At 36.4% G+C, this 21,755-nt stretch overlaps 1 protein-coding gene and 1 pseudogene across 19 annotated transcripts in view; both read left to right on the top strand.

Moving 5' to 3' along the window:
• Positions 1-21,755, top strand: part of DOCK7 (dedicator of cytokinesis 7) — a 215,382-nt gene that overhangs the window by 45,723 nt on the left and 147,904 nt on the right. For 18 of the 19 annotated variants that reach the window (XR_004302160.1, XM_032427391.1, XM_032427399.1 and 15 more), the window contains exons 8-11: positions 7,395-7,461; positions 9,193-9,342; positions 14,972-15,052; positions 17,631-17,796. Coding sequence is in view for 18 of the 19 variants with exons in the window: in XM_032427391.1 (XP_032283282.1) it covers positions 7,395-7,461; positions 9,193-9,342; positions 14,972-15,052; positions 17,631-17,796 (464 nt within the window). In the remaining variant the exon portion in view is untranslated. Of the gene's footprint in view, positions 1-7,394; positions 7,462-9,192; positions 9,343-14,969; positions 15,053-17,617; positions 17,797-21,755 lie in introns of those variants that run through there. The other variant, XM_032427474.1, reaches the window with a different exon arrangement.
• Positions 3,839-4,016, top strand: LOC116627209 (annotated as a pseudogene).

A 21,755-nucleotide genomic window follows, 5' to 3' on the forward strand; every position in this document is an offset into this window, starting at 1 on the left:
TGCTTTCTCTCTCAAATAAATAAATAAATAAATAAATAAATAAATAAATAAATCTATGTTAAAAGAGAAAAATCTGAAGGACTGTTTGTTGTGCTGTTTCTTCAAAGGCAGGGACTCAGTTTCCTTTTATCTTCCTGTCTCTCCCAAAGCCTAGCTGCTGATTTTTAAAGTCCAGGTGTTAAACCCCACTGATGGTAAGAACCGGTGAAATTTGGCCCTTCTGATTTTCAAAGCCAAATGGGGATTCGTCTTACCCCTGCAGGTTCCCGGTGCCTGTTCTGATGGTCTGTTTTTTCCTCCACTTTCTGTGCCTATTGTTTTCCTCCCTCCTGCAGATCCATTTAGCTCCTGACCTTGTCTCTGCCCTTCCTACATTCTTTATGTGGCCTCTTCTCTACGTTTAGCTGTGGAGAGTCTGTTCTGCCAGTCTTTGGGTTGTTTTCTGGTTTATTTACACTTATATGGGTGTTATCTAGTTGTATCTGTGGGAAGAGGTAAAGCTTAGGGTCTTCCTACTCCATCATCTTCCCCAGAAGGCTTAAGTCAGTGGTTTTTAGTACATTCCAAGTTGTATAACATTACTGTGACTAATTCTGGAACATAGTCTTCACCCCAGAGAGAAACTCCATACCTGTAGTAGTCTACTCAGACTGCCATAACAAAATACCCTAGACTGGGTGGTGTAAACAACAGAAATTTATTTTCTTACAGTTCTAGAGACTGGAAGTTGAGGATCGAGGTGTTGGTAGGAGTGGTTTCTGATGAGGCCTCTCTTCCTGGCTTGCAGATGGGCACCTTCTTGTTGTACCCTCACATAGCCTTTCCTTTGTTCCTGCACGAAGAGAGAGAGGTCTCTGGGGTCTCTTTCTCTTTTTATAAAGACACTACTCTTTTTGTCTTAGGGTCTCAGTTTTATGGTCTCATTTAACCTTAGTTATCTACTTAAAGGTTCTATCTCTAAATGTCACATTGGGGATTAGGACTGCAACATATAAATTTTCAGGGGACAAAATTCAGTTCATAAAAATACCCTTAGTGGTCACTCCCTATTCTTTCAGCTCTTGACAACCACTAATTTGCTTTAGGTTTCTTTAAGTTTCCCTATTCTGTATAATTCATGAAACGGAATTATATAATATGTGGTCCTTATGTCTGGCTTCTTTCACATAGCATAATGTTTTCAAGGTTTATGTTGTAGTATGTATCAATACTTTGTTCTTTGATATGGCTAATAATATTATACCGTGAATACAGCTCATTTTGTTTATCCATTTATCAGTTGATGAGCATGTGTTGTTTCCACTTTTTAAAAAATAACAGCTTTATTGAAATATAATCACATATTATGCAGTTCACCCAAAGTAGAACCAGTATAGTTCACCCTTGGATTCATCCAGCATTCAGTTCAGTAGGTTTTAGTATATTCACAGATTTGTGCAATATCAACAGTTTTAGAACATTTTCATCATCCCCAAAAGAAATCCCATATCCATTACTTTTCACTTTTTTCCCCAAGTCTTCCAGCCGTCGGCAACCACTGATCTGTCTTCTGTCTATATAGATTTGTTTATTTTGATCATTTCCCAATAATGGAATAATACAATATGTGTTTCTTTTTGTCTGGCTTCTTTCACTTAGTGTAATGTTTTCAAGGTGTATCTATGTTGTGGCATGTATCAGTACTTGATTTCTTTTTATGGCTGAGTGATATTTCATTGGATGGATATACAATATTTTGTTTATCCATTCATCAGTTGATGACCATTTGGGTTGTTTCCACTGTTTTAGCAGTACAAGCATATGTTTTCATTTCTCTTGGGTATATACCTATGATTAGAATTGTGGTTGATTTGGTGGGGCGCCTGGGTGGCTCAGTCGTTAAGCGTCTGCCTTTGGCTCAGGTCGTGATCCCGGGGTCCTGGGATCGAGCCCCACATCGGGCTCCCTGCTCGGTGGGAAGCCTGTTTCTCCTTCTCCCACTCCCCCTGCTTGTGTTCACTCTCTCACTGTGTCTCTCTCTGTCAAATAAATAAATAAAATATTAAAAAAAAAAAAAAAAAAGAATTGTGGTTGATTTGGTAACTCCATGTTTAAATTTTGGAGGAATTGCCTGGCTGTTTCCCAAAGCAGCTGCACAATTTTACATTTCCACTAGCAAGTACAGGGCTTCTAACTTGTCTACATTCTTGCCAACACTTTTTATTATCTGTTTTTTGATGAGAGTGGATGTGAGGCATCTCATTGTGTTTTGTTTTGTTTTTTAAAGATTTTATTTATTTATTTGACAGAGAGAGACACAGCAAGAGCAGGAACACAAGCAGGGGGAGTGGGAGAGGGAGAAGCAGGCTTCCCGCCAAGCAGGGAGCCCAATGTGGGGCTTGATCCCAGGACCCGGGGATCATGACCTGAGCCAAAGGCAGACGCTTAACGAGTGAGCCACCCAGGTGCCCCGTGTGTGTGTGTGTGTGTTTTTTTTTAAGATTTTATTTATTTGGCAGAGAGAGAGCGAGAGAGGGAACACAAGCAGTGGGAGTGGGAGAGGGAGAAGCAGGCTCCCCGCTGAGCAGGGAGCCCAGTGCAGGGCTCGATCCCAGAACCTTGGGATCATGACCTGAGCCGAAGGCAGACGTTTAACCTACTGAGCCACCCAGGAGCCCCTCATTTTGGTTTTATACTTATGATCTTACTGACTAATAAAGTTTTAAATTTATTATTTCTCCCTTAAAGAAATAAAATATAGAATGGATTTTCACATCATTTTGCATTCTTTAGTTTTAGTTTGGTCAGCTTTTGTTGAAAATTCTGGACCTAGAATTATATATATATGATTTCTCTATCATAAGAAAAATCCAGGTTTAAAGTAAGGAAGAACTTAGTCACATTGTGATTTCAGAAAGGGTCAGAAATGATAGTTTTATTTTTGTTATCAATTACAGAAACTGATACATTTATGAAAATAAGTTTTCTTTTCTTTTTTTTTAATTTTCTTTCTTTTTTTTTTTTTTAAGATTTTATTTATTTATTTGACAGAGAGAGACACAGTGAGAGGGGGAGCACAAGCAGGGGGAGGGGGAGAGGGAGAAGCAGGCTTCCCGCGGAGCAGGGAGCCCGATGCGGGGCTCGATCCCAGGACCCTGGGATCATGACCTGAGCCGAAGGCAGACGCTTAACGACTGAGCCACCCAGGCGCCCCAGAAAATAAGTTTTCTTACATTTTGTTTTCCAAGAATAACCTTCCTTTATCCTGCATGAGAAAATTGTTTCTAATATTAAGAAGACTGTGAGTCAGCAATAAAGTGGTCTAGACATTCAAGGAAACCCTACCCAGGCATGGTTAGCTGTTACAAAACTAAGAATTTCTTGGGAGCCTAGAAATGCTAAGAAATCTTTCCATAGGGGTAAGCACTCTGTAGCGAATTTTTACATTGGGGCTGTTTCCCAACCCTGTTTTAATGGACTCTATAAGAGAAAGAGCTTGCACTCAGACAGGTGGAAACAGACTCTTGTATTAAGTGCCTAACAGCAGATTTTATACAAGTAGTATTCTAGGTGGTAGGGATATTAATCTGTTATGACTTTGGCTCTAGCAGGGAAAATCTTAGATATGAAACAGGAAAAAAACCCCAAAAGAGTAACTGCTCTTGAGTTCATAACCATAAGCTTATGTACTATCTGTGTGGTTCAAAAAACTCCAAGGCAAAAAACTCCAAGGCAACAATGTAATTCCAGATTTGTAGTGATATAATTATCAGACAAAATTGACCATAAGTCATGATAGAGGGTCAATACATGTTGATAAAATGTTCAAAACTGTATTATGAAAATTGTATGAAAGCAAACATGTTAAAATACACCCCACTAAAATCTCTTCTTAACAGTTTAATATCTGATGCATCCTCTAGCCAAGGACAATATATTAAATGAATTTTTGGAACTAGGACGTGGAATGGGAGCATGCTCCATCCATTCCCCACATTGAATGGTATTGTATTGCTTCCACAAACAGTGCGCCCTCTCGGAGGAAAAAAAAAAAAAAACACCCCACTAAAAGAAAAAAAAGCCTAAAAGAAATAAGCCAATATTTTGTTAGTTGTGTGTTTTCATAGGCCTCTGAATGATTAAAAATTGCTTTTTTTTTTGGATGTTTCAGAATTCTCAGCACTTCAAATAAATGAGCACTTATAGTGGAAAAGAAAAAAACCTTTTTGCAGCTTAGTAGCCACTGAGTATCTAATGCTCAAATAGTATTCTTTTTTCTTTTTTAATTTTTTAAAAAAGATTTTGTTTATTTGAGAGGGAAAGAGAGAGGAGAGAGAGAGAGCACAAGTGCACAAGAGCAGGGGGAGGGAGAAGCAGACTCCCTGCTGAGCAGGGAGCCCGATGTGGGGCTCAATCCCGGGACCAGGGATCATGACCTGAGCCGAAGGCAGACACCCAACTGACTGAGCCACCCAGGCGCCCCTCAAATAGTATTTCTTGACAAACTCAAGCATGCATATGTTTGGTTGCACGGGAGTAATATGGTATGCTTTTTTTGAATTTTCTGACTCAAATTATATGCTGAATATATGAGGAGTATACATTGAAAAAGAAAAGATAAAAAAGAAAAAAACAACCACCATGGCAGTCCTTTGTATAATGGAAGAGCCTTTGAAACATTAAAAAAAAAAAAAAAAAATCAAATTATGTATCTCATTTAAAAAATTCTTGTCATGCGTTAGGAGGAACCTTTCTTAATGTGAAACACACTGGTTTTTTCCTCAGGATTTCCCGCCTTTGTTCATCAATACTAACAATATGGATCTTTAAATACTGTTTCCAAACTATCATAGAAAAAGTTATTATACATGAATTTTATGGTGCTAAATTACAAAATAGGATATTAATTTTCTCAGTAAGGAATGAACATTCCTCTTACCTTTGGTCCATTTTTGCTTATTTTTATCTGAATTTAAAATTTATACGAAAATGCAAAGGGCCAAATGGAGGCAGGGCAGTTTTGAAGCACTTTATGAAATAAACTAGGTATCAAGACTTAATACAAAGCTACATAATTAAGACAGTGTAGCATGTACACATAATTCAATAAACCATCCAATGGAATAGAGCTAGATATAGACCTATATGTTCATAGATTTTTGATTTACTATTAAAATGGTACGACAGTAGTCTCCCTCTTATCCATGGATCCAGTTACCAGTGGTCAGTTGCTGTCTAGAAGCAGATGATGATCCTTCTGATGTACTGTCAAAAGGTCATTAGTAGCCTAACCCTACGTGGAAGCCTGTGTCATTCCCTTCACTTTATCTCATACATAGGCATTTTATCCTCTCATATCATCGTAAAGAAAAGGAGGATGAGTATAGTACAATAAGACATTTTGAGAGAGAGAGACCACATTCACAAATCTTTTATTACAGTATGTTCTATTTTGTTATTAGTTATTGTTGTTAATCTTTTACTGTGCCTAAAGTATAAATTAAACCTTATCACTGGTTGTGTATGTATTGGAAAAAAACATAGTATATATAATTTTCAGTACTGTCCACAAGATTTCAGGTATCCATGGGGGTCTTGGAACATTTTTCGCAGGTAAGGGGAGACAACTGTATAGACTGTGGGGAAAGGTAATCTTTTTGATAAATTGGCAGGACAGTTGGATATCTGTTTCTCTCTGTTTCTCTTTCTTTCTCTGTCATACAGAGGGGGCAGATATTTTCAATACATTCATTTGACAAAGTGTCCATATACAGAATTCATAAAGAAGTATAAATTAATGAGGAAAATGGCAAATATGAAATAGAAAAATGGTCCAAAAGAGGATATGTATGTGGTCATAAATATATGAAAAGATGCATATTAAAAGTCCAGTGTGATACCACATACCCCCTGGGGTCATAGAGTCTGAGAGAGTGACAGTAACAGGCATTACAGAGTAGGCTTTGTAGAGTTTGAGCTGTGTAGACAGTATCACCAAAATCCCTATTCTTTTGGTTTCTGGGTTGAGTCCTGCTAAAAGAGGCATCAGCAGGAAGTCAGAGGGTAGAAGAGTGTGAAATCAGGGGTATTTATTTCCTTTACTCATTCCCTGTTAGGTCATGTTGATTGGTTGCCTCCTTCTCCCAAGGCCACTGTTTCTGTGAAAGGCCCTTATATATCTTTTCTTTCTAAATTTTGGTTTACCACTTCCAAGGTCTCCTTCAGGTCAAGGTTTGGTAGTGACTCCCTGCTATTGTTGTCCCCAGAGAATTGTACTCTCTGTAGTTGTTCTTCCTAAATCTTGTCCAATCTTTGTGAATCACCCACCCTTCATTAAACTCTTAACCCAATGCGAGTATGTTATCTCCTGCAAGGACTTTGATAATACTCTTAGGATAAAAAAAATGAGCAGTGTAGAAGAGGGTTTTTTTTAAACCTTGGCACTATTGACTTTTTTGTCTGGATAATTCTTTTTTGTCAGGGGCTCTCCTATACAATGCAGAATGTTTAGCCACAGCCCTAGCCTCTACTCACGAAATACCAGTAATACTCCTGCAGTAATGATAATTTAAAATGTCTCCAGACAGGGGCACCTGGGTGGCTCAGTCGTTAAGCATCTGCTTTCGGCTCAGGTCATGATCCCAGGGTCCTGGGATCGAGACCCACATTGGGCTTCCTGCTCCGCGGGAAGCCTACTTTTCCTTCTCCCACTCCCCCTCCTTGTGTTCCCTCTCTTGCTGTTTCTCTCTCTGCCAAATAAATAAATAAATAAATAAAATCTTTAAAAAATAAATAATAAAATATCTCCAGACATTGCCAGATGTCCCCTTGGGGGAAAATTGTCCTTTGTTGAGAACCACTGCTCTAGAGTTTTAGTTAACCTAATGTTACATATCATTTCGTTCAGCAGTTATTTACTAAATGTTTGCTGTATGTAAATCGTTGTTCTGGGAAGTGAAATTAGACATCTCAATTTAAGCATACAGTTCTAAAATACATTTTGGCATATTCATACAATGAAAATTACTATGCCAGCATTAAAAATCATGGTTAGATTAATATTTATGACAGGCAAATATATCCATAAAATAATAAGTTGAAAAAGCAGACTACTAAGTGTACAGTGTTTTAAAAAAATCCATTCACCAAGTGCATTTATACATAGACAAAAGTCTAGATGGATAGGCCCTGAAACTGTTAATTTTGGTTCTCTCCATGTGGTGGAATTTTGTATGCTCCCATTTTCCTCTGAATTTTTTTACGTGTTTTCTTACTTTTTTTACATTGAAAATACAGGATTATGTAGAGGAGGTAATGGTTGATTTAGACTGAAAGGTATACATGGAAAAGTGTTTCAGAAAGAAGGGGTAGCATAGATGTAGAAAGGTTAAACTCCTTTTTTTTTCTTCTTAAAGGTTTGAAATTGAAATTGAACCCATTTTTGCAAGTTTGGCTTTATATGATGTCAAGGAAAAGAAAAAGGTAAGAGTATATTTTTTGAACATCTTTTGTCATAATCCTTGGTTTCAGAAACGTGTTTTAATTTTTTTTTTTAAGATTTTATTTATTTGACAGAGAGAGACACAGCGAGAGAGGGAATATAAGCAGGGGGAGTGGGAGAGGGAGAAGCAGACTCCCTGCTGAGCAGGGAGCCTGATGCGGGGCTCAATCCCAGTACCCTGGGATCATGACATGAGCTGAAGGCAGATGCTTAACGACTGAGCCACCCAGGGATCCGTTTAATTTGTTTTATAAGAAAATAAGTGATGGTATTTTTTAGAATTGTTAAACATGTATCTTTTATTTTTTATTTTATTTTTTATTTTTAAAAGATTTTATTTATTTATTTGAGAGAGAGAGAGCACAAGCAGGGGAGCAGGGAAAGGGAGAAGCAGGGAGCCCAATGCAGGGCTTGATCCCAGGACCCTGGGATCATGACCTGAGCTAAAGGCAGAGGCTTAACCAACTGAGCCACCCAGGAATCCCAAACATTTATCTTTTAAAAAGAAGATAGAAATTTAATTAATTGAGACTTGTTAAATATTATCTTACTATAAAGTAGTTTAGCTGATACCTAGTTTTTATTTAATGAGAAGGGTTCCAGAAGCAAGTAGCAGAAGCAAGCAGCTTTCTTTTAGTTTAAGAAAAAGTTAATATAAGAAAAGCATTTTAGGCAAACAATGTATAAAGGATTAAAATCATTAGGAGTTTTTGTTGATGCAATTTTAAAATTCACACTAGCTAAAAGATCATGTATATGTGCTTGAAATATTTTGTCTTAAATACTGCTTCAGTTTTACCGTATCTTTATTATTCAGAGGGCTATTTCATCCAGCATTTCTTTTTTTTTTTTTTTTTTAAGATTTGATTTATTTATTTGAGAGAGGGAGAGTGGGGAAGTGAGTGAGCAGGGGGGAGGGGCAGAAGGAGCGGGAGAAGCAAGCTCCCCGCTGAACAGGGAGGCCTTCCCTGGCTCGATCCCAGGACCCTGGGATCATGACCCAAGCCGCAGGCAGATGCTTAATGACTGAGCCACCCAGGCGCCCCTCATACAACATTTCTTTTTTTTTTTTAAAGATTTTTTATTTATTTGACAGGACACAGTGAGAGAGGGAACACAAGCAGGGGGAGTGGGAGAGGGAGAAGCAGGCCTCCCGCCGAGCAGGGAGCCTGATGTGGGGCTCGATCCCAGGACCCTGAGATCATGATCTGAGCTGAAGGCAGACGCTTAATGACTGAGCCGCCCAGGCGCCCCTCAACATTTCTTAACTTACATTCTAAGCCTAATTAATGTGTAGTAGAAACTAAGAACTTTCAGTGACTTTTGCTGTCAATATATGATAGATGTCTGCAGTGGAACTCTGCTCCAGCAGCTTGTATTTGCTAAATCAAACTGCTAAAATATATAGTTTTTTAAAGACTCAATATGAGGTAATTCATTATAATAATTTTTTTGTGTACTTTATTACAGGTTACGTTTCTAATCAAAGAAGTTAGGGATATAGTTCTTTAGAATATGTTTCTTGTATATTTCCCAAATAGTTTGTATATTTCTTTTTAGTGTGATTTAGATATGTAAAGGTTGGTCATTGAAATGTATCATAAACTGTATGTTAGTATAGTGTTCTAATATCTATAATATTTTAAGACTGAGTATGCTTGATTTTTGTAAAATTTACAGATTTTAAATTTAATATATGAATGTTTTTTTAGATTTCAGAAAACTTTTATTTTGACCTTAATTCTGAGCAGATGAAAGGATTATTACGTCCCCATGTACCACCTGCTGCCATTACCACCTTGGCAAGATCAGCTATTTTTTCTATCACTTATCCTTCACAAGATGTTTTTCTTGTAATAAAGGTGAGAATAATGTTAAATATATTTATTTGTGTAGTGTCTGTATACTTGTCTCTGTTAATATCACAAGCTTTTCAGGGGCAAAGATTTTATCTTTTTTATTTCTTCATCTTAATATTTCTTTTTTTTTTTTTTAAAGACTTTATTTATTTATTTGACACAGAGAGAGAGAGAGAGACAGCGAGAGAGGGAACACAAGCAGGGGGAGTGTGAGAGGGAGAAGCAGGCCTCCCGCGGAGCAGGGAGCCCGATGCGGGGCTCGGTCCCAGGACCCTGGGATCATGACCTGAGCTGAAGGCAGAGAATTAATGACTGAGCCACCCAGGCGCCCCTCATCTTAATATTTCTTAACACAGTATTGGATGTATACTATAGGTGCTTCCCAAGTGTTTTTTTGAGTGGGAGCTCTGTTAGTAAGGATTCTCCAGAGAAACAGATCAGTAGGATGGAGACACACGCACACAGACACACAGACACACACACACAGACAGAGATTGATTGCTTTTGAAGAATTGGCTCATATAATTGTGAGGGCTGGCAAATTTGAAATGTGTAGGGCAAGGTGGCAGGCTGGCGTTCAGGTAAGGGTTGATATTGTAGTCTTGAGTCTGAATTCTGCAGGGCAGCAGACTGGAGACTCAGGCAGTGTTGAGAATTATTTTTTGGGAAACCTCAGTTTTTGTTTTTAAGGCCTTCTCATAATTGGATGAGGCCCACCCACATTGTGGAGAAGCTTTACTCTACTGATTTAAATGCTAATCACCTCTAAAAAAAAAATCTTCACAATAACATGTAGATTGATTTGATCAAATAACTGGGCATCATAGCCGAGCCAAGTTGGCATATAAAACTAACTGTCATAGAGCCTTACTATGATTTTATCACTCAGTTCCTATAGTATATAAATATCAATATCTAAATCATCGAGGTCATGGAGCATTATGATTTGAATGTCAGCCAGTTAAGAATAAGAATTAGAAACATGGGGGGGGGAAAAAAAGAAGCAAACCATCAAACAGTTTTTTTTTAGTATTATGTTAGTCACCATACAGTACATCATTAGTTTTTGATGTAGTGTTCCATGATTCATTATTTGCATATAACACCTAGTGCTCATCACCACTCTTGCCCTCTTTAATGCCCATCACCGGGCTACCACATCCTCCACCCCCCCCTCCCCTCTGAAACCCTCAGATTGTTTCTCAGAGTCCATAGTCTCTCATGGTTCGTCTCTATCAAACAGACTTTTAACTATAATGAACAAACTGAAGGTTGCTAGAATGAGGGTAGGCAGGGGGAGGGGTTAAATGGGTGATGGGTATTAAGGAAGCAGTTGTGATGAGCAGTGGGTGTTGTATGTTGGTGATGAACCTCTAAATTCTACTCCTGAAAGTAGTATTACCCTATATATTAACTAACTGGAGGATAAATAAAAACTTGAAACAAAACAGACAAAAACAAAAAAGAATAATGATTACAAATTGTAAAATCTGAATCTTATTAAGCTCCTTAGCTTAGGATAACTTGAAGAATAACTTGCCATAACTTGACCTTGACTTGAGAGAAGCCTAAAATATATTCCTTAATCATTTTATCTTTATTTATATAAAATTATCATAAAAGGTAATGAATTTTACAATAAGGTTATAAAGTGGATTGTCATGAAATGAATCCTGTTTACCCACAGGAATAATGTCCTAATTTGTGGACACATTGCTATGAATTCAGGTTAAAATAGGTCTTAGCTACAATGAACAGTCAATCCTAGAAGCAATGATTTAGCAGCAGTGGTCTCTAGAAACTCAAAGAGTAAAGTTTTAGGTATTAATACAATTGATAAATATAGTATATACAAATTCCTTTACATGAGAATATGGTACGTTTTCATAAAATAGAACATATTTCAGGAAATGAGATGGAAAGATACAGCTGCTGCTTGGAATATTGACTGCTTGAAAATGAGATTATTTAGTGACAAGATTTGGTTGTCATGGAGGGAACAGCTTAGATGGGATTAAGGATAAGAGATATCGTAAATGTTCAATATAAGTAAATAGGGATATAAATCATGGTACATTCATATGATGGGATACTACGACAAATAAAACCACAATTTTAAAGAATTTTTAGTGACACAGAAATGTGTGTGTGATATAATAGTTAGTGACAAATAAGTCTGGTACACAACTCTATTGTATGACCTCAATTGTGTAAAATACATATGTACACAAATATGTGTATATACATAGCTAAAGACTTTCTTGTAATTTCAAAAAAATGAATAAGTTAAAATATTATTAAAATTTTAAAGGAAATTTTAATTTAGGAGGTTTTCTTAAATCTTAATCTTAAATCCAGCAGGATGTTTTTGTTTCTTGAGAGGAAAAATTCCGTTGATCTGTGTCTTGGTGAGTTATTGCCACACAAGTACAAAAAGAGAAAATGCCAGTGGCATGCAACCACAAGCACTTACTTAGGTCATGCATCTGAGTTCTCTGGTGGTCAGTCGATATTGGTTGTACTCTCTCTTAGGTGGTTGTGTTCCTGCAACTGTCTCTTGGCTGGTTGCAGGTCAGTGGATTCAGCTGGAGCTGTACTTCTCTGTATGTCTCTTTTTTTGCATTCTAGCCTGGCATAGTCTCGTGGTGATTGCAGAAGTGCCAAAGAGCAGACCCACCTGCACAGGCACCTTTCAAGCCTTTGGTCACATCATACCAGCTAATATTCTGTTGGCCAAGACAAGTCATGTGACAGAACACAAAAATCAAGGAGTTGGGATATATACTTGGCCTCTTTATTCAGAGGAATTCCAATGTCAGGTGGCAATGAGTGGGGTAAAGGAAGGGTGAAGAATTGGTGCAATCTATCACAGTGTGAGGTACTGGAATTCTGGCTCAGCCAGGATTATTACTTCCTTGCTCATTTTTTGTCCTGTTTAATAGCATAGTTAGTTTCTGGCAAATATGTGAAGGGGTAATACCATTATTTTTGGATTGTTTATGGAAGCCACCATTTTAGAGAATAAAAACAAAGCTCATTGAAAGAAACCCATAAGTAGATGAAAAAAAAACTTGGGTTACAGTAAGGTAATGATAACAAAATAAGCTTAAAACTATTTTAATTAAATTTTTTATTGAGGTATCACAAAAGTCATAAATATATGGTTTAACGAATTATCCCCAAATAAATACATTATGTTACCACTTACCCGGGTTAAGAAACAAAATGTTAACTAGAATCCCAGAAACTATCCATGTACCGTTCACTACTCATTTTTTCTCCCCGAACGTATTTGCTTGTTTTTGAACACTATGTTAATAGGATCCAACAGTGTGTATATTTTGTGACTTGCTACATGATTGTGTGATTAATCTATACTGCTTTATGCAGGAATTTTTATTTTTTATTTTTTTAAAGTTTTATTTATTTTAGAGAGAGGGAGAGAGCATGTAGGTGTGAGTTGGGGGAGGAACAGAGGGAGAGGGAGAGAGAGAATCCCAAGCAGGTGCTTCACTGAGCATGGAGCCCGACATGGGGCTCGATCCAACAACTTCAAGATCATGACCCAGTGGAAACCAAGAATCTGATGCCTAACCAACTTAGCCACCCAGTTTTAAAATTCATTTACATTGCTTTTTAGTATTGTATGAATATATCATAATTCTCTTTACTGGTGATAGACATTTTCGTTAATCTAATTTTGTGGTTTTTATCAGTAATTCTGTAAACATTTGCATTCCATGAGGATAGATATATGTATTCATTTCCATTTAGTTTATTCTTGGGAGTAGAATTGCTAAGTCATAGAATATTTGTCAGCTTTGGTAGATGCTATCGAATGGGTTTCCAGGGTATCTGATAGTTGCATTCCCAGCAGTAGTGAATAAGTTTCAGTTAGTTACACTTGGTATTTATCAGTTTTTTAAAAAATTGAGATATAAAATATATACAGTGAGATCTTTATGGGATACAAATCTGGAGTAAACAGTTGGGTCAATTCTTCCATATGTATTCATCTGTATAAATCACTCCTGAACTCAAGACATACAGTATTTGTTACCTCATTACCCTAGAGGGTTCTTGTGTTTCTCTTTATAGTGACTACCCCTGCCCTTCCACCAGATAACTAGTATTCTAACTTCTGTCACCATTGCTGGCTTCTCTTCTTGAAGTTCATATGAAAAGGAATCCTACAATAGGCAGGCTTTTGTGTCTGGCTTCTTTTACTCAATATAATGTCTGGGAGAGTCCTCCATATTGTTACGTGCAGTATTAATTTGGTCTTTTATGTATGTTGTCATGTCATACACCTTTGCAGGATTAAAACGGTTTATTCATCCTGCTTTGACTTAAAAAATAACCTCTCTTAGGCTTTCCTGATACCTTTGGATATATCTTTTTTTTTTTTTAAGATTTTATTTATTTGACAGAGATAGACACAGCGAGAGAGGGAACACAAGCAGGGGGAGTGGGAGAGGGAGAAGCAGGCTTCCCGCAGAGCAGGGAGCCCGATGCGGGGCTCGATCCCAGGACCCTGGGATCATGACCTGAGCCGAAGGCAGATGCTTAACGACTGAGCCACCCAGCGCCCCCCTTTGGATATATCTTGCCAACAAATGCACAAAATAAATGGACATAAAGCACAGATGCTCATAGACACAGTTCAAAGCTATGGTAGCTTGATGCTGAGATGCTGAGTGTCGTGTCTGGGGAAGGAGCGTGGCGGTGCCACTCTTGCTCCTCAGGGTGTGTGCTGCCTGTATATCTGGGAACTACAAAGGAAATGTTGAATGTTATTTTTACTTTTTGCCTTTTTTTAATAAAAGTGAAACTCTTTAGATTTTTTTCAGTTAGTGAAAGCAAGTATTAATGTAGGTCTTGTATAAAAGCAAAGTGGCATAATGCAAGCTTTCTAAAAGTGGGGATACTGTGTTTTTTTTCTTTTTTCTTTTATTGTAAATGAAATTGTTAATTTCCTTCTTGAATTGTTCATTATTAGTGTATAGAGATACAAATGATTTTTGCATGTTGATTTTGTATCCTGCAGCTTTGCTGAATTTATTTATTAGTTCAACCATTTATGTGTGTTTGTGTGTGTGTGTGTGTGTGTCATATTCAGGTTTTCTGAACAAAAGATCATATCTGTAAACAGGGACAATTTTACTTTTTCCTTTCAAATTTGGACTCATTTTTTTCTCTTTTTCTTCCTTATTTTCTGGCTCAGACTTCCAGTACTTTGTTGAATTGAATTGGCAAAAGTGAGCATCCTTATCTTGCTCCTGATGTAAGAGGAAAAACTTTCAGTCTTTCACCATTGAATATGATTTTAGCTGTGGTGTTTCCATAAATGGCCTTTATTATGTTGAGAGAGCTTTCTTGTATTGCTAGTTCGTTGAGTGTTCCTAGTGTGAAAGGGTGTTGAATTTTGCCCAATTATTTTTCTTTATCAGTTGAGATGATCATGTGGTTTTTTTCCTGTCATTCCATTAGTGTAGTCCATTATGTTGATTGATTTTCTTATATTGAACCATCCTTGCATTCCAGGCCGATTGCTTTTTTTTTTTTTTCTTTCTTTCTTTCTTTCTTTTTTTGGGGGGCACTTAATTAGTCTTTACTTTTTTTTCTTCGACAGCTAGAAAAAGTCCTACAGCAAGGTGACATCGGAGAGTGTGCAGAACCATACATGATTTTCAAAGAAGCAGATGCCACAAAGGTAGAATATCATGCATCTCATTTTCCCCACCTTTATAGACATATAGTCCCTCCCCATTTCCCCCAGATCTCTGAGTCCAACCCTAAACACCCTTAGATTTCCCAAGTTATTATTTGGGAGAATACTATACAAAGCATATTAAGGAATTTTACTACTAATTCATTATTTTCTATTGGCCTACCCACTTTATTAGTTTCTTCTTTATTTCCTTTGTTATCTAGCTTGTGTCATATGCTGTTATTCTTTTTTTTTTTTTTTTTTCCTTAGAGGGGGGTTGGCTAGGAGCAGATGGAGTGAGAGAATCTTAAGCAGGCTTTTCTCTTTTTCTTCCTTATTTTTTCCATAATGCTTACTACGGAGCCCAGTGTGGGGCTCAGTCTCACAACCCTGAGATCATGACCTGAGCTCAAATCCAGAGTCAGACACTTAACCGACTGAGCCACCCAGGTGCCCCTGTGATGTTTTAGTCTTTAAAATCTCCCTCACCCCCAAACTAATTGACTCTACATTTTTTTTTCTTGGAGAGAACTAAGTTAATATATTTTAATTCCTAAATAATTAAAATTTTCAAAAATAGTGATATTTTTATAAAATGGTGATATTGAAAATAAAACCTTTCATAGCAAAACAGCAGTATTCTGGAGCTCTGTCTAGTTGCGGATAATTAAGGAATATGGTAAAAATAGAAAATGCAATCTTTGTTTTGCCATCAGACCACTATGTTGTAGAATTTGGATCAATTTATAAAGCAAGAGTAATTTATATAAAGTTGATACCAAATTTCAGATACCCTGAGTTAGCTACAAGAATAACAGATGAGGGACACCTGAGTGGCTCAGTCATTTAAGCATCTGCCTTCTGCTCAGGTCATAATCCTGGAGTCCTGGGATGGAGTCCCACATTGGGATCCTTGCTCAATGGGGAGCCTGCCTCTTCCTTTCTCTGCTCATGTTCTCTCTCTCTGTCTCTCTCCAATAAATAAATAAAATCTTTTAAATAATAAAAAAAAGAATAACATATGATCTTAGATCTTTGACCACATGATTTAATAGTTGAAATAGCCAGGATAGTATGCTTGAGGAATACTGGACAAGTTACCAAAATCTAGAATATGTTTTGCTTTCTGTCTTTGTGAAATTTATAACAAGAACTGAGACTTTTCTGCTGATTGAGGTCGACCTGGGTACATGATAATGTTCTCTTATCCCTGGCTAGCTGGTTGAAATCAGGGTTAATGTATTCTGGCTTTCCCCAGGTTGTCATTTTTTAAATTAAATCTGCTGTTTTATGGAGCTCATAGTTATATTAGCAGCCTATTACATATGTGTATAAGTTGATAGAATCAAGTACACTGGATATCTAGTCTCTTAAAGCAAGATTCTATTTTGGAAGTATAATAGATAGCAATAAACAGTGCTACCATTTAGTTATCCTTCCCTCTTTTCCCAGACCTGAGTCTCAAGGTAGGACAATCATTAGAGAATACATCCTATATGGAAAGAGTACGTAGGAGATTTGATGTAGGTTTTCACTCTTGGACCATTGGTTGGCTATCACAGGCCACCTTAGTGTTTGTGTCAGGGACAGCCTGAAAGTTGGGCCAGCTTCAGGATATCTTCCCGAGAGGCACATACTGTTTGGACCATCAGTCTATTTCTAGGATTTAGTCCCTTTGTAATAATTTTTTCTTTGCTTCTTTTATTACAGTTCTGGGCTTATATGTTACTAGCGTATTTATGGCCCCCCACTCCCACCTTACCTTACTCCTTTTCTTGCCATAAATTAAGGATTAGTTCCAAATGGCTCAACTGCTTCCATCTTTTTCAGTATAATAAAATTTAGTAAGTCATTACCTTGAATATTTAATAGTTAGCAGTTACTGACTAGAATATGGTTATGTTTCTTTTCATAAAATAGTACTTGTAATACATAAACATGTTTGGCATTTGCTCTCCTTTCTTTCCTACCAAGGTGAGAAAATCACAAAGAGAAATTTGAAAAACTTACTCTATACATACATTTATAGAATGGGTTGAAATTATTCAGTGCTTAAGATAAATAGTGTTAGTTGATCTCTGAAAGGTATAGATTATTTTTCCATCTTTTTTTTAAAAGATTTTATTTATTTGAGAGAGAGAGTGAGCGAGAGAGAGCACTTGAGCAGGGGCAGAGGGGAGAGAGCGAAGCAGGCTCCCCGCTGAGCAGGGAGCCTGCCCAGGGCTCGATCCCAGGACCCTGGCGTCATGACCTGAAGGCAGACTCTTTTTTTTTTTTTTAAGATTTTATTTACTTATTTGAGAGAGAGAGAATGAGAGAGCACGAGATGGGGGAGGGTCAGAGGGAGAAGCAGACTCCTCACTGAGCAGGGAGCTCAATGTGGGACTTGATCCTGGTACTCCAGGGTCATGACCTGAGCCAAAGGCAGTTGCTTAACCAACTGAGCCACGCAGGCGCCCCTATTTTTCCATCTTTGTTGAGAATTGAGAATTCTTACCCTGTCTTTTTATGTATTATGAAGTAGTCTTTAATTCATTTCTTTTGAGCATAATTATATAATGTATAAAGTTTTGTTTTGCAGAATAAGGAAAAATTGGAGAAGCTGAAAAGTCAAGCCGATCAGTTTTGTCAAAGACTTGGGAAATATCGTATGCCTTTTGCTTGGACTGCAATCCATTTAATGAATATTGTTAGCAGTGCGGGGAGTTTGGAAAGAGATTCTACAGAGGTGGAAATAAGCACTGGCGGTAAGAGTGTTTTATATAAAATATTTCTAAATATATAATTTTTTTCTTTTTTCTATATAGGCTTGTTTTATTTGTGGACTTTGCAGTGTTCTGAGGCATAGAGTGTTTTTGCTTTTTTCCCCCACAGCTTTATTGAGATGTAATTTGTATACTATACAATTCACCCATTTAAAGTGTATAATTCGTTGTTTTTTTGATATATTCACAAGGTTCTGCAACCATCACCACAATCTAATTTTGGTAAAAGGCGAAAGATTTATCTGATCTGAAGAGAAACCAGAGTGTTCCCACAATCTAATTTTGGAACACTCATTAGCAGTAATTCCATTCTCTCCCAATCCTGAAACCCAACCCTAAATAACTTCATAACTCCTTAGTCTGTATGGATTTGCCTATGCTGGACATTTCATATCAATACAATTATACAATATTTAGTCTTTGTGTGACTAGTTTCTTTCACATAGCATAATGTTTTAAAAGTTCATGTTGTAGCATGTGTCAGTGTTTAATTTCTTTCTTTTTTTTAGTATTTAATTTCTTTTTATTGCCAAATAATAGTACATCATGTGGATATGCCACATTTTATTAATCCATTCATCAGTTGATGCACATTTGGGTTGTTTATACTTTTTGTTTAATATGAATAATGCTGCAGTTAAGGTTCATGTACCAGCTTTTGTGTGGACATCTGTTTTCATTTCTTTATATACTAGAAATTGTTGGATCATAGGACAATTCTGTATTTCACCTTATGATGAACTGCCAAGCTGTTTTCCAATGTTGCTGCACCATTAAAAATTCTATTAATAGTGTGTGAAGGCTCCAATTTCTCCATATCTTTGACAACACTTTTATTATCTCGCCCTTTAATTACAGCCATTCTAGTGCACGTAAAGAGGTTTGTCATTGTGGTTTAGATTTGCCTTTCCTTAATAGTTAATGATCTTGAGTATTATTTTTTGCACTGGCTATTTGTTTATTTTCTTTGGAGAAAGATGTAGTCATATCTGACTTTGCCCATTTTTAAAATACCTGTTTTGTCTTGTTACCTAGTGGATGCTCATTTTTTATGTGGCTTTTTTATATTATTGTCATCAAGTTGTAAGAGTTCTCTTTGTATTCTGGATACAAATCTTTTATCTAAGGACTTGCAGATATTTTCTCTCAGTCTGTGGGTTGGTGGTTTTTTTTTTTATTTTTTTGATGGTATTGTCTGCAGCACAGATATTTTTTGACAAAGTTCCATTTTTCTGTTCTTTTGTTGCTTGTGCTTTTGGAGTTATATCTAAGAAAGCATTACCTCACCCACGATCAGGAAGATCTACCTGTGTGTTTTATCTAAGAGTTTTATAGGTGTAGCTCTTACATTTGGGTATAATCCATTTCAAGTTACTTTTTGTACATGGTGAGAGGTAGAGGTCCAACATTATTCTTTTTACATAGATACTTAGTTGTCCCAACACCCATTTGCTAAGACTGTTCTTTCTCCAGCGAATGGTCTTGCCATTCTTACTGAAAATCAGTTCATGATAGATATGTTGGTTTAATTCTGGACTCTCAATTCTGTTCCATTGATTTATATTTCTAAGCTTATGGTAATACTATTCTGTCTTGATTATTTTAGCTTTGCAATAATTTTTGAATGTGGGGAGAGTGGTCCTCCAACTTTATTATCTTTTTTTAAAGATTTTGTGTGGGTGTGCCTATTTTGGACCCTTGTAGTTTCATATGAAGTTTAGGATCAGCTGTCAGTTTCTGCACAAAGACAACTGGAATTTTGCTAGGCATTACATTGAGCCTATAAATCAATTTGGGGAGTATTGCCCTCTTAACAATATTAAGTCTTCCAATCCATGAAATGTTTTTCCATTTATTTAGATCTTAACATTTTTCCAACATTTTATAGTTTTCAATGTACAAGTCTTGTTCTCTTTTTGTTAAATGTATACCCAAATATTTTACTGTTTTTTATGCTATTTTAAATGGAATTGTTTTCTTTCTTTTTTTTTTTTAAGATTTTATTTATTTATTTGACAGAGAGAGACACAGAGAGAAAGGGAGCACAAGCGGGGTAGTGGGAGAGGGAGAAGCAGGTTTCCCGCAGAGCGGGGAGCAGGATGCGGGGCTCGATCCCAGGACCCTGGGATCATGACCTGAACCGAAGGCAGACGCTTAATGACTGAGCAACCCAGGGTCCCCTGGAATTGTTTTCGTAATTTCATTTTTAGAATGTTCATTTCTTGTGTATAGAATATTGACTTGAATATTGATCTTGTACTATGAAACCATTTTGAAAATGTTTATTAATTATAGTGTTATTTTTTTCTTTTCTGGATTCTGTAGGATTTTCTCTATACAAGATCATGTCATCTGCAAATAAAAAGTTTACTGTTTCCTTTTCAATCTGGATGTCTTTTATTTCTTTTTTCTTTTCTAATGATCTCATAACTAGAACCTTCTATATAATATTAAAGTGGGAAGAGTAGATATCCTCTTCTTGTTCTTGAGCTGGGGGAGAATGCATTTAGTCTTTTATCATCAAGTATGATGTTTGCTGTAGGTTTTTTATAGACATAATTTAGTAGATTGATGAAATTCCCTTCTGTGCCTAACTTTTTGAGTGTTTTTATCATGAAAGGATGTTGGATTTTGTCAAATGCTTTTTCTGCCTTTGAGTTGACTTGTATGATTTTTGTCTTACATTCTTTTAGTAGGGTGTATTGCATTAATTGATTGCATTTTGGATGTTAAACCAATCTTACATTTTTGGGAGAAATCCCACTTGGTCATGGTGCATAAGTTTTTTGTAGTTGTTAGAATATGTTTCTCAGTATTTTGTTCAAAATTTTTCTTCTGTATTCATAAGGGATATTGGTCTGCAGTTTTTCTTTCTTTTGACATCTCTGTCTGGTTTTGATATCAAAGTAACACCGGTCTCACAGAATGAACTGTGAATTATTGCTTTGTTTTTTGGAGGGTTTTGTGAAGGATTGGTATTTGGTTTTTGAAAAATTGGAAGAATTCACTAGTGAAGCCATCTTGGCTCTTTTTGTGGTAAGTTTTATTTAACTAAGTAGATCTTTTCACTTACTTTAGATCTTTTTATATTTTCTTTTTTCACCTTAAATCAGTTTCAGTACTGTTTCTTTCTGGAAATTGGTTCATTTTGTGTAAATTATCTAATTGCTGACTTACAGTTATTCATAAAATTGTAATATAATCCTTTTTCTCTCTAAGAGCTGTAGTGATGTCTCCTCATTCATTCCTGATTTTAGTAATTTGAACCTTTCCTATTTTTTTAATTACCTATTTAGCTTATGTTTTTAAAATTTTCTTTTTGAAGATCCAGTTTTTGGTTTCATTGATGTGTTTCTAGTTTCTATTTCATTTATTGCCATTCAGCTGTTGTCATTTTTGAGTCCTTTCTCATGCTTCCTTTGGTTTTAGTTTTCTCTTTTTCTAGTTTCTTAAAATGTAAGCTTAAGTTACTGATTTGAGAGCTTTCTTCTTCTTCTTTTTTTTAGGATAGGCATTTATAGATAAAATTTTCCTCTGAGCACTGTATCCCATATGTCTTTGGATATTGTGTTTTCATTTTCATACATTTTAACTAAATTTCCTAATTTCCCTTGCTATTTCCTCTTTGACCACTGGTTATTTGAGAGTTTGCTCTTTAACTTCCACATGTTTATGAATTTCCCAAATATTCTTCTGTTACTGATTTATAGTTTGATTTCACTGTTGTTTGAGAACATATTTTATGTAATTTCAGTCCTTTTGAATTTACTGTATTTTTTGTCTTATGGGTCAGTCTGCCTTGGAGAATATCCTTTGTGCACTTGAGAAGAGCATGTATTCTACTTTTGCTTGCTGATATGTAGTATAGCTATCTGTTATGTCTAGTTTGTTTATAGTTTTAAGTCTTCTGTTTCTTTGTTGCTCTGCAACATAGATCTTCA

Source organism: Phoca vitulina, unplaced genomic scaffold (assembly GCF_004348235.1).
Source record: "Phoca vitulina isolate PV1807 unplaced genomic scaffold, GSC_HSeal_1.0 scaffold2, whole genome shotgun sequence".
NCBI classification, from domain to species: Eukaryota; Metazoa; Chordata; class Mammalia; order Carnivora; family Phocidae; genus Phoca; species Phoca vitulina.